The sequence below is a fragment of the Palaemon carinicauda genome, chromosome 22 (assembly GCF_036898095.1).
Source record: "Palaemon carinicauda isolate YSFRI2023 chromosome 22, ASM3689809v2, whole genome shotgun sequence".
Taxonomy (NCBI): Eukaryota; Metazoa; Arthropoda; class Malacostraca; order Decapoda; family Palaemonidae; genus Palaemon; species Palaemon carinicauda.
The window spans coordinates 72289098-72303497 of record NC_090746.1 but is presented as its reverse complement, the minus strand read 5'-3'; the positions used below and the strand labels follow the sequence as shown (position 1 = coordinate 72303497).

The 14400-nt window shown below is 33.5% G+C and overlaps 1 protein-coding gene across 1 annotated transcript in view; it reads right to left on the bottom strand.

Moving 5' to 3' along the window:
* Positions 1 to 10783, bottom strand: part of tous (testes of unusual size) — a 32054-nt gene extending 21271 nt beyond the window's left edge. The window contains exons 1-11 of the mRNA XM_068345804.1: positions 10685 to 10783; positions 9934 to 10144; positions 9255 to 9443; positions 8534 to 8646; positions 7132 to 7312; positions 6609 to 6776; positions 4862 to 5063; positions 3625 to 3842; positions 2448 to 2552; positions 1542 to 1652; positions 896 to 1069 (exon numbers count right to left, since the gene is read on the bottom strand). Of these exons, the coding sequence (XP_068201905.1) occupies positions 896 to 1069; positions 1542 to 1652; positions 2448 to 2552; positions 3625 to 3842; positions 4862 to 5063; positions 6609 to 6776; positions 7132 to 7312; positions 8534 to 8646; positions 9255 to 9443; positions 9934 to 10047 (1575 nt within the window). The 5' untranslated portion in view covers positions 10048 to 10144; positions 10685 to 10783. The remainder of the gene's footprint in view (positions 1 to 895; positions 1070 to 1541; positions 1653 to 2447; positions 2553 to 3624; positions 3843 to 4861; positions 5064 to 6608; positions 6777 to 7131; positions 7313 to 8533; positions 8647 to 9254; positions 9444 to 9933; positions 10145 to 10684) is intronic.
* Positions 10784 to 14400: the final 3617 nt, after the last annotated feature.

The following is a 14400-nucleotide window of genomic DNA, read 5'->3' as shown; positions in this document are numbered from 1 at the left end:
ACGCGATACGTGACTCAAGGGGGAGGGGTTTCGTGGATTTTGTCGAACTTAATGATGTTGAATATATATACATATATATATAAATATATATATATATATATATATATATATATATACATATATATATATATATATATATATATATATATATATATTCTGAATTAAATTTCAAATTTCGTTCATGTTTCCAATGATAACCTTCAATCCTTTCGCAATCGTAAAACACCTGATTAATTCTAAGAAATGCTTTTAAAGCTCCTACCGTTCATACGTCCACATTACCGTGTGCGAAGAGCATAAACTGAAAGTATCCTAGAGAAGGAAAGTTATGTTGAAAAGAATAACTCTTCAAGTTGAAAGATGAACGATAAGAAGATGAATGGATGACCCAAATAAATGGAAGTAGTACGTGGACTGTGAGTACCCCCTTTTAACATCGATGAATGGTTGGCAGATAAGATCAAGTGCAGTGAATAACATGAAAGAACAAGGTCGTTATTTTGTGAATGAATATAAAATGAGAATTGCAAAAAAGAAGAATAAAGGTCATTAGATAACAGTGAGATCGAACATTATCCCAGACATTGTCCAAGAAACGAATAAAGGTTTAAAAGTAACTCTTGAATGGCAAACGCAAGGGACAGTGACAATGCCCTAGTGACCTACCATATATACACATAAGCGCTCAAGTCACTTCCCCACCCAAGCTAGCACCAGGGAGGGCCAGGCAACGGCAGCTCATGACTCAGCAGGTAGGGTCTCCTAAACCTCACATTCCTAGCTCACAAGGATGGTGAGGTTACACACGCTACTAGAAACTATCGAGCTCAAGTGGGTCTCGAACTCTCGCCCATCAGACTGAACATTTTTAATTCACAAACACGTAAGTGCTCACCTTAACTACGGGGCCAAAGTGTCCGACGGTGGTGGTAAATGATTCTGCCAGGTGTAGAGGAAACTTGTTCATTACCAGTTTACCCGAACTTGTGCCCAGGGCGATCAGTGACCTTACGGGAGCTAGGTCGACGCAAATGAGGTCGCCGTTTCCGTAAGGAATCTCTTGCACAACCTGATGCGGGTTAACATAGGAACGCACATTGATGTCAAAGAAGAAATAAGAGGGAAATTATACAGTTATTCACTACATCTGTTTATATCAGATTACTAAAATTCATATCAAACTTATATCTACTGTTACACCAGTATTACAATTTTTTAGATAAAGAAAACTGTTCATAAGAAAATTAAGCATTAAATTAGATACCAAACATCTGAACAATTCAAATTCTAAAAATATCAAGAAAATCAGTATTTCTTTAACTTGATTAATACAACTATTCACAAAGGAAAATAACTTAAAAAACTCTTAACAACATTTCAAAATAAATCAAACAAAAATACGCAAAGAAAAGTTAAATCACATCCACAATAGTCCAGCTCACAGCTGTTCGATCTGGATACAAAACCAAATGAATACTTACGAGATAATACCTACAGAACATTTCTCAATACGCAAATTATATATATAAAAAACCACTGACCTCCCCCTCGGTGATTTCCGTGCAAGAGGCGCCACATCCAGTGACCAGAGTCGGGTGGTTATCAAGGGAAAGCGTCGATGTAAGGTATGTGGGAGATGTTATCGAACCAACCTGGTGAGAGAGAGAGAGAGAGAGAGAGAGAGAGAGAGAGAGAGAGAGAGAGAGAGAGAGAGAATGTTGATTAGAGCGACAGGTAAATCTGGTTTCACTTTTCAAGGTTTTATATATGTGACATTTGAACCATGAGGTTCATAATGTCAATATCTCTTTTTATATAGGTTACAGAGGAGACAGAGAGTTTATTTCTTAAACAAGGGGGAATTTTAACCAATCTTAATCAGAGGAGACAAAATTTTTATAACTTAAACAATGAAGATTTTTAGAAAATTCTTAACTAATCTTAAAATTCAGGAAACGAAATAATTCTTAACCAACTAGCTGTAACTAAAGTTTTGTTTACATACGTTGTTCAAGTGGAAAAACAGGATGCTATAAGCCCAAGGGCTCCAACGGAGAAAAATAGCCCAGGGAGGAACGAAAATAATGAAATAGATAGACTACACGACAAGTAATGGATAACAATCATAAAATATTTTAAGACCAATAACAACGTTAAAATACATTCTAAACGTGAATCTGACAGCGAAGCTCCTATATATAAATTCATATAAAAATCCTATGTTAATATTGATTATAAGGAATATGAGAACACTAAATTCTAAGCTTGAATTTTAACAGAGATGCACCTAGATAACAACTTCATTTAAAAATCCTGCCTAAATTTGGCTTTGGTAACAACACTAAAATTCTAAGCTTGAATTTAACCGAGATACACTTAGATAAAAACTTCACATAAAAATCCTGCCTAAGTTTTGATTTTGAGATTAAGGACACCACAAGATTTACCTCCCACAGACGAACGCCGTTGAGAATATCCCAGGCCACAACATACCCATCTACGCCACATGTGATTGCCGCAGAGCTGTCAGGATACCATCCAATGCCTGTTACCTGTTAAGTGGACAGACTGATTGATTGGTTCTTAAGTTACCTGGCGTCACGGGAATCAGGGATAGTGACCTCCAGGTTAAAAGGGCTAAGAATGGTCTTGAAACGTAATATATAAGAATTCTCATGAAACGTAACATAAAACGCAATGTGATAATAACTGGTCAAGATTCTCACCTTTTTATAAGTAACTTAGAAAGTCACTTAATAACTCGTTAACTTGATTTATATATATAATTATATATATATATACATATATGATAGGTATATATATAAATATATATATAAATAAATATAAATATATAGATATATATATATATATATATATATATATATATATATATATATGTATATATACATATATATGTATGATAGGTTAAAAATGAATTATTGATACAGCATATCAGTGAGGTAAAACAACAATCAATATTATAGAAAGTGAATATATATATATATATATATATATATATATATATATATATATATATATATATATATATATATATATATATATATTTCGAAGAGGGAAAATTTCAAGGCAATAAAATTAGTATGGAAATTATGAGTTTTATAAAGGAAAATTCTATGAATTTTATAAAATTTCACTTTTACATATACGAATCATTAAGTAATTTTAGTCTTGCAAGCAGGATTTCATATGTTAATTAGACCATTTGTATGGTAACCCATGAAAATCTAGACTTAAGCGAATAAGAATACTCATGGAAATTCAGTTATATACAAATAAAGAAAACTTGGAACATTCAGTCTCATACATATGGATAAACCTCACTCAAAGTTAAGGAATTACGTATCAACCATACTGAAATTCAGACATATATATACGGGGAATTATTACTCAAAATAAACCTTATATACGGAACCTTTTTGTCAAAAATTATGCAAATGCAGGCTTTTACATATACAGTAGGAATGTTCAAAACTACTATCATCATTACTAAGCTACAAGCCTAAATGTTAAAGACGTATGTTATAAGACCAAGGGCTCCAACAGGGAAAAATTACTCAAAATTTGCTAACATATAATCAAGCTATCATTGTTGCTTTGCTTTACCTTGGTGCTGTGTCCCTTGAGAGTGCAGATCTTCTTGAAGGTGACGCTGGAGGTGATGACCAGTAGGTTGCCATCGGCAGCAGCCAACATGTGCCCGGAAGGAGAGAAGCTGATCACAGCGCATCTCCGGATCTTCAGCTCCGTGTAGGTCCGCAGGCAGTCGAAGAGGACGTGCACGAGCCTGAGGGCGTCGGTCATGCCCACGGCCACATGCAGACCTTAGATAGGGCACAGATAGAAGGTTTCTCTCTTAGAAAAGGAAGGGAAATTTGGTTGAGCTAAAGCATATTGATATTTACAAGCGGGTTATATAAGCGATGATTTTTTAAAACATTTTAGGTCATAGGAAAAACTGTCATGAAAAATAATGACTAAAACTTATTTTCAAGCAATGAAAAATTTCGTTACAAAAAAAAAGAAAAAAAAAGAAAAAAAAACCTTTCTTAAAGCGATGAAAACATTTGTTACAAAAAGATGGATAAAACTTTATTTTTTTTTTCAAAAGAAAATTATTCCGTTATGCATAACATCAAATCATGGCAAACAGTTTATATATACCCGAGTGGAATTAAAATAATCAAATGTCAATGTCCTATTTAAAGCTGGACTGGCTCGAATAAAAAAAAAAAAAAGTCTAAAACACTCAAAAATAAAAATAAAAAACATAAAAATAAATACTTTGAAAAAAATACTTTAATATCATTACCAACTAAGCTATAACCCTAGTTAGAAAAGCAGGATGCTATAAGCCCGTAGGGCTTCAATAGAAAAATAAAATAGCGCAATCAGGAAAAAAAAATGAGGAAATAAATAAACTAAATGAGAGGTAATGAATAAAGAATATAAAATCTCTCAAGATCAGAAACAACGCTAAAACAGAAATGTCCCATATAAAATAGGAATAGAGATTTATGTCAGTCAGTTCAACATAAAAAGAATCTCTGCAAGTTCAGGTGCCTGGTTACGAAAATCATTCCACAACCTGATCACAGCTGGAGTAAAGCTAAGAGAAAACCGTGTATTATTATTACTATTATTATTATTATTATTATTATTATTATTATTTGCTAAGCTACAATCCTAGTTGGAAAAGCAGGATGATTCAAGCCCAGGGGTCCCAACAGGGAAAATAGCCCAGTGAGGAAAGGAGAAGGCAAGACTGTTAGAAATGCATCAAGGAAACATGAATAAGACCCATAATACGTTCAGAGAACCCGTGAAAGGCGAACCTGCCTACCGGAGGGATGAACGCTGAGGGAGAAGATGTCTTCCCTGAAGGCGTGCGAGAGAAGAAGGTTGTGGTTTTGGTAGTCCCACACCCTCACCGTCCTGTCCTGGCCTGCTGTCACCACCACGGGCTTCCACAGGCAGGCATCGGCGTCCACGATGCTTCCTTCGTGGTGTTTGGCGTGCAGGGGCGTGAACATCAGACTCGGCAACTGTAGGAGGGAAACACCAGAAGAGGAAAGGAACAATTCAGAACGATATCTGATTGAATGTCTCGAGTTCAGTGTTTATTATGCGTCTGCATATATACTTATATATACACAGACTCACAGACACAAACACATACACACACACACACACACACACACACACACACACACATATATATATATATATATATATATATATATATATATATATATATATATATATATATATATATAATCATTTGAAACCACCGAAAGGAAGTGGTTTAATATAAAAAAAAAACAATACATCAGTCGTTAACTCATTAACCTTTTAACCGATGTAACAGGAATGAACCTTATATACCAAAAAAAAATCCGAGAGAGAGAGAGAGAGAGAGAGAGAGAGAGAGAGAGAGAGAGAGAGAGAGAGAGAGAGAGAGAGAGAGAACGTAAGTATCTGGGAACGAAATTGAAATCATGAAAGAACAGGACGACAGAAGAAATGGACGATAGATAATAGTGGTGGAACAATGAACAAAAGGCAGATAACGTGAAGTTCATGACAACAGGAAACGTGGTACAACACGTGAATGGTGATGTTATTTCGACAAAATTGGCAAAATGATGATGGCTGGTGGTATGAATCACAATCATTATATATGCTGGAATTTAGACTTCTCCGCCCTTGTGAATGCAAACTCTTTGGCATGAGATGATGCAGATTACCATCTCTGCAACAGCCACACTGAAGGGTTGTCTGCTTCCTTTTGCAAGAAGAAAAAATAAACAAACCGAAAACTAAAGATTTCTTTTTCCCCATTCCTCCGACGGTCAGAAGCTAATGTAACTAAAGCTCAGTGGCTCTCTATTCTATTGTCATGTGATGGCCATGCAACGTATCATCGATAGATATTATCATTATTATTATCATTATAGTTATTATTATTATTATTATTATTATTATTATTATTCCTAGCTACACTACAACCTTACCTGGAAAAGCAAGATGCTATTAACCCTAGCGCTCTAACTGGGAAAATAGCTCAGTGAGGTCAGGAAATAAATACACTACAAAAAAAGTAATGCAAAATTAAAATATAATATTTTAAGAGAAATAACAATATTAAAACATATCTTCTATGTATAAATTATAAAAAAGAGATTTATGTCAGCCTGTTCAATACAAAACATTCACTGCAAGTTTGAACTTTGATTGGGATGTGCCTACTAGAAAAAAATAGAAATTGTAGAGAAAAATAATCTATTCATAATGCATGACACAATTCCTAATTCATAATAATAACACAAGATTGACTAAACACTCCAATATATGAATTTTATTATAACAGGTTAAATCATCTTAATTCTCAACCAAATAATGTTATAACATTTATCAGAAACCATCTTTTGACGAATAAACACTCTATAATGATGCACATAATTCAAACAAAAATATTGTTCAATATGTATCTTAAATCATTCCAAAAAATATTTCTCAAAAGTATTGCCTAAAATCAATTTTAACTCATTCCAAGTTTTTTTTTTCTTTTTCTTTTTCCAAGACGTTACCTTTGATGGCTCCAAGCTAGGAAGAGGGTTAGTGAATATCTGGGAAGTGTGTGTCGCTGCCACAATGGTTTTCTCGCCAGGGGAGAGGGACATCACGGTGATAGTGTGTTCCCCACGGCCGCTCACTACTGAAGCAGGACTAGCTTCACACAGCCTCATCATAAAACGCTGAAAAGATTTTGAGTGCATATATATATATATACATATATATATATATATATATATATATATATATATATATATACATATATATATATATATATATATATATATATATATATATATATATATATATACATATAAAGAATCAGTAAGGAAAAAAGACTGACTTCTCTATAAACATGAATAACACCTCCCTGTGTGACAAATTATCTTGTCAGACGTCTCTGAAATAGATGAAGACGGTATCTGAGAATAGAAAAAAAAATGAACCACAAAATGCGCACATGTTCTAAACAAAGATTCCTAGCAACCCCAACTGATTGACAAAAGTGTTGGATTAGCTCAAATGCACTCAACTCACCTGTATATAATGTTCGTTAATGTCCTCACTCTTTTGGAAGACGAATATCTTGTCGGGCCCGCAGGCACACAGGAACCCGCCATGGAAAACTGCAAGGGCTGTCACTCGACGATGGCGAGGCCCTGGGCCACGCCCGCCGAGACCTACCAAACCCTCGCCAGATGAACGCTTGTCACATTCTCTGTGTTTAAAGAAATATTCGTTGCGTTTATCCATATTTCATCAAAAGTCTATTTCCCCTGTGAGGGTGGCTTCAAAATGAGCTATCCATCTACTTCTTAGCTGGTAAACTACGATGGGGTTGCTAACCCCTTGTCATACAGACGGGCATATAGAGGGTGTTATGCATCGACATTGTCTGTCATGTCTTGTTAGTCCCCTAACAATTGACTAGCCAGATCCAGCGTTACATTTCTCGGCTAATAAAACAACCAGCAGAAGTGTAACACCTCTTGGACGTTCTATCAGAAAAATTGAGCCACATTGGGAGACCATCAAGAACAGACACAAGCAGCTGGCATATAAGAAAATCCTTTGCATTGCATGTCAATGGAACAGAATGTGGGGTTAACACCTTTTTTTTTATAGATAATTGCTTAAAACCAAAAGGATATAAACTTCTAGCACTATCCATTCCCCTTAGGGACATAGTTTACTTGAACTGAGATGGCTTGGACATATGATGAGAATGGAGGAGGAACAGTGAATCAGAAAAAGTAATATGTGAATATCTAGACCTGATGGCAGTTCAGAATACAAGAGAATGGAATGAACTCATTTCACATCTAACCCCTGAAATGGAATAATTGACCTGGAAAACCTTCATGATAGTTACGATAATAATGGTCATCATCATCATCATCATGAAAACTCAAACGACAACACAGTTATCATCCCGGAGGTCCATATCTAGTGGAACCCGATCAGCTGACAGACAATTAGGGTTGTATCGTGCATAATAATAATAATAATAATAAAAATAATAATAATAATAATAATAATAATAATAATAATAATAATAAGAAGAAGAAGAAGAAGAAGAAGAAGAACTTGAATTTCTATTCTAATGTCAAATGAACTTTATATATAACATTACTTAATAATTAAGAAAAAAAACTTTCATATGATTTATCATCCAACTACCAGTGATCTGATACTTTATATAATAGTTCTCTAGCGTTAATACCATCAATTTTCAGATTGACTAAGTATAGCTCATTACAAGCTAAATTCACGCAAACTAAGAAAAGCTAACTGACTATAAACTAAACTTCAGATAGACTAAGTATAGATGACTATAAACTAAATTTCCGATAGACTAAGTATAATAAACAATAAGAATTATATATTCCTGAGAGAGAGAGAGAGAGAGAGAGAGAGAGAGAGAGAGAGAGAGACTTACGGTCCAAGGTGTGGATGAGACACTTTCAATTCAGTCCTCAATTCTCCTTCTTCCAGAAGCAAAACTGATCCAACATCTGTTCCTATTAGCAGCGTGTGCTGATCAGCCCAGACCTGAGTGAATAAGGAAATGGCGTCTTTAGTTTCGTCCAATTTGATAAAGGAATTGATAGTGCATATCAACAATTACTATAAGAAAGTGTCTACAATACTACAGGGGTTAGGTAACTTGTATCAATAAAGTTAAGTGCTTTTCTAAGAATGGTAAGTTGTTATTTGTACCCAAATAATATTTTCAATTTCTTGATTCCATTGCGATAAAGTTTTGAACAATTATCTGTAGTCATGAATCATTTCAAGTACTGATAAAGTGTTTCTGTATATAGAAAATGATCAATATTTTATAATTATGAAGGCATTTGGAGATGTAGATTCAGTAAATGTATAGAGATGGCTAGAGAAACATTTAAATATTTATCTAAAATCACATTAATTTCTATCAATCAATTACTTGAATCAACTAAAGCTTACTAAGTAAATCACGACAATTTAAACTACAATCGTAATAGAATCAGCATGCGTTATGAGTATTAAAAAAAATAACAAAAAAGCATATATCTAGCTTCACTCCATCCGAAAAACGAAACAAGGCATATATTTAATGAATTTACATTAACTCCATCTGAAAAAAAAAAAAAAAAAAAACAACGTAAAAAACTTACTTGGCAGTGACAATTATGGTTGTGACCCCCTTGGTATCCCCACGTCTTGAGGAGCTTATCATTCAACTTCAGCAGCTTGACGACCCTCTCACCTACAACAGACAGGACTCCACTGTCCTCCAGGTGGTAAAGAACAGAGGTCACGGGACCTAAGCCAGGTGTGTCACTCAGTCGCAGGACGGAGAATACCTGTTGAACAGGATTATCAAAACAATTAAAAATACCGGAATAGAAGCAATAATGGCATTTTGTGACTTTTAATTAACGTTATTATGGCTGATAAGTATTTGTATTTATCAATATATATAATAAATTTAATAATAGTGGTTTCTAATAAAGATCCCGTTACTAGATATTCAGTTTTTACTGTGAATAGGAGTATATAATATAATCAATAGACAGTCTGATAAAATACTCTAAAAAATTTCCATATTTATTTATATTTCTGATACTTACAACATTTTGTTCCCATCGTACCATAAATATATATGAAACCATCTCCAAGCTCTTGATTAATTTCTCAAGGGAAAAACAATGAATGCAAGTTTCAAACTTAATACATATCTGTTCTTGGAGACAAAAGGAGAGAAAATGAGAAATTATTAAAGGATACAATACAGAGACAGTAAATACAGCATAAGACCCCTAAGAAAAGGATCAACTGTATCTTCCTTCCAACCTTCCCCTTCTCCAGCAAGTAGAGCACAAGGGTCCAATCTGGCGGTCCTCCTTGAGCGGCCAACATTCTCTCGTCGGGGCTGAAGGCTGCTGCCACATAGCGAGTACTGGTCATCTCAGGACAGGTCAGGTGGCGCTGTTTCTTCCTGGTCGCCACGTCCCATACACTGATTGATGCAGGTTCCCCTTCGCGGCATACTGCTAAGAACTGCCTACCATTACATAGGAAGTAAAAGAGAAATTAACATTTGAATAGAAATGTAAGGTACGGTACACTGCTAATAACTGCCTACCATTATATACGAAATCAAAACGAAGTGAATATTTGTTTGGATATATAAAAAAAACTGTAAGAATGAAAAATAGAATATGAACATTGTAAGAAAAAGCAAAATGATTATTTGAATGGAAATATAAAGTGGTTCAAGTATAAGTAATCCATAAGATTTAAAAATGGAATTTGTACAGTGTAAGATTTCACTGTCACCATAGAAGGTACTTGAATAACAGCTACCAAAAGTGTAAGGTCGTATCTAAAATATGAAAAAATATTTCTTGAAAACATAGAAAATTAATTAACGTGAGAGAGAGAGAGAGAGAGAGAGAGAGAGAGAGAGAGAGAGATTAAACAACACTGACAAAATAACAGAAAATATTCCTTGAAAACATATACAAAATCATATATCATTAGAGAGAGAGAGAGAGAGAGAGAGAGAGAGAGAGAGAGAGAGAGCTGGAAAAAACAAACAAACCTCTTGGAGGAGATAGCAAGTGCAGTAGGGGCACCTTCTTCTGCCCCACTCAGAAAGGACTGTGTGTGATTGACAGTATTATGCAGAACGAGGAATGCACCTGCAGGATATGCTATGACGTCCGTGTCTATGTGCACGACGGATCCGTGCACGCCTGCACGCAACCCGAACACGTATTCGGGTTCAACCAGTGATGCCATGATCCTAGAATTGAACACAGAAAATTATATATATATATATATATATATATATATAGTGTGTGTGTGTGTGTGTGTGTTAGAGAGAGAGAGAGAGAGAGAGAGAGAGAGAGAGAGAGAGAGACAGAAAGTTAATGAGTTGATGAACATTATATGTTTGTCAAGCACCAAAAGTAAATATACAAAACTTCATTGGAGCTATCAAATTACATTAATTCTATTGACGTTTCTATAATTGCAACGAAATACAAAAAAAAAAAAATATATATCAAATTTATAGTGTGTGCTTTCTATGACATAAGCTTCTTTGGTAAATACAAATTAACTGGGTTTAAATAACGACTTTTTTTTTTTTTTTTAGGTTCGTATCTCGCCCTTCTGCACAATCAACTTTTTCCTCAGCCAATTCCATATACTAAGTTAAGCTACAGGTTTTATATGTAAGAAATTTTCTTCCCCTGGTTACTGGATATATAAGACAATTCTTAAGTATATTCAGTATATCATTCGTTTAAAAGTATATATTACTGTTCTATCGTAAACATATGCTACATAGATAATTTTTTGCAAGTTTCCTAGCGATAAAACGTGAATATCTAGGCTACCATTCTTACAAAGATTTATATGGCAAAATCTAAAGCCACCTGTCTTACACAAATGAATACAGACCTGTAAAACTGATAAATTCTATAAAATATAAAATTTCACGTAAGACAAAATTGATGGTGTTTCATTTTTATCACTAGAACTTGTCTACATCGAACCACCTTCATGAGTTTTTGTTTATCATGGTTCCTCTGGTCTACATCGAACCATCTTCATGAGTTTATGTTCATCATGGTTTCACTGATTACTTGAAAGTTCAGATAATATCAGTTGGGCACAATTTCACTTTAAAAAATCACAGCACACCGAAACATGTCGGACTTATTATCATGGAAAGAGCGTCGTTGGTTTCCATAGTAACCGTAAGCCACCGAAGAAAACGTTAAGGGCACAATGAGTGAAAGAAAACGAATCTCGTCTAATTAATACAAGTGTTACTTAGGTATTTTTCTTTGCAAGAAAATCAAGATTTCCTTCCTTTGTTAAGTACTGTAAAACTAACAGACCATTCAATATAAATAAAATATTTCTATCAATGGTATACAAAGTTATGCTGCTAAAAGTAAACTCTTAAAAACGGGAAAAAGTAAAATCACAAAATTAAAATAAAAGTTCATGAGAATAACCAGGAATTATAAAAACAATAAATGTTAGTATTTATAACTCACATAAGATAATTGTATTTTGGGGGCAGAGATAACAAATAAACGTTACCATTAATGAAACGGGGAATCTTATGGAAAATGGACTAAAAGCAAAAAGATGACAGCTACACATATGAGGTTTTTTTATGAATATAATGAGTGACACATAAAACCAAGAGATAGGTTTATTAGAAAAGAAAAATGTCAGCTTAGATGAAAATTTTGAACATTGTTTCGAAGTGAATCAATCATGTAGACTGAAATAAGGTCGATGACTTTGTGCAAAGAAAAGAAACTGGAATGAAAATCTCGAAAAAAGAAGGGAAGAGGAAAAGCAAGAAAGCACTATTAAGATATATAGGAGTTATAGGGAGGCAATTCTTAAATTTCAAAGTAGCCTACAGGAAAATATAAAAGATACAGTTGAATGGCTTAATGTTGAAGGTGGGCCGATGGGCTGATTATGAACCTTTTTGTACATTTACGTGAAGAAATTGATGCTGTAGATTCAGCACAAAGAATTGTAAGTTGATATACCTTTTTTTACACACAACTTTTACATACAAAATGCATCTAATAATAATAATAATAATAATAATAATAATAATAATAATAATAATAATAAAAAGCATCAAAAATGATTGTAATAATAGTATCAACAATAGATTTCATCTATTATAGCAATATCATTCATAAAGATAATAATCTTACATGACTTGAAAACACGAAATTTTCTTTCAAGCAATTAAGCTTTTGTGAAAATATATCTGTAATATACTGATAAATCTAATATGCTGTAAACAATATTGTTATCGACATATACAAAAATACTTTGTTAACTATACAAATATTTCCTGTTTTTAGTCATACTTGACATCGATGATAATATAAACACGAAGACACATTTTAAAAGTAAAGTAATGAAAAGCTTTACAAAACGAAGACACATTTTTAGAGTAATGAGACTTTTTTTTTTTAACATAAATCAAAATAGATCCAAAGAAGTGTCAAGTCTCGTATCTTATGTCTCAAACGGGAAAATATTAAGAATAATGTTTCAATTGCCTCATTACTTCGTTTTCAAAGACTAAAGGAACACAGTTTGCGAAACGGGTTGATAAAACAGCCATGAGAAATATAATCTCACCGGTCCAGAAATACCGGAATCTCGTGCTGTCGAAATATATCCTCCAGGGGATTATTGTCAAGAAAATAACTTAGGAAATAAATGAAAACGGCATTTTGTTTGTTTATAATGCTGCATAATAATGTACTGAAGATAACTTTTGAAAGGATAGATACCTCAAAATAACTACATAAAACATGAACAGAAATATTATTTGAAGGGTCAAAAAAACATTCTCAAAAGATGAATATATAGTAAAAAAAAAACAAAAATTCAGCAGAAATAAAATTAATGAGCCAACTCAAAATACTACTGTAAATTTTGAATAGCAATAATTTTAGAATGCACGGAAAAAACATTGGCAGTAAAGGCAAAATTATATTTAATGAAAATACAGTCAATAACAAGAATAATATCAATAGGAAAAAATACATTTAGTAATTCAAGGTATGAAAATATACAAAGAGGATATCGTCTCGGCAAACAAGAAATGAAAGCTGTTACGCCGGAATGCACAATATTGTTGTTGTTGTTGACATTAAAAGTTGAGACAAGTAATTTGGAGGCTTTCAGTCATGACATAAATATATAATTTGAGGCAAATTGTAAGGATTTTTTTTTTGTTAACAGAGACTAGGGTAAGTGGAAAGCACAATCAATGAGAAGAGTATTCTAAAGGAGTTTTGAATATTAGACTAAAAACATATCAGAACAGAATGATGTACACTTATAAAAATTGAAATAAGTATGAAGCATCCGCAAAATACGAACGATATATGTTTATTTAATTATTTTTGTAAATAGATAGACGAAGAAGCTGGTGAAACGATACCCACTGCAGAAAGGGGGTCAAATTAAGGGAATGAGAGATGAATCATTTAGGGATGTCGAACGTTCATGAAAATGCTTATTGGGTTGTGGTAGAAATGATAGAATGAAGGGGCTTTACCATTTATATAATACTTAATCAGGCAGCTGAATCGGTGGAACTTCAAAAGTTCAAACGTGCAAAGAATGTTTTTATGTTGAACAGGCTAAAATAAGTCTCTCTTTATAGTTTATGTACGAAAGATCTATTTTACTGTTGTTATTGTGTTTAATACATTATATTGATTGTTCGTTACTTCTCCTGTAGTTTACCTA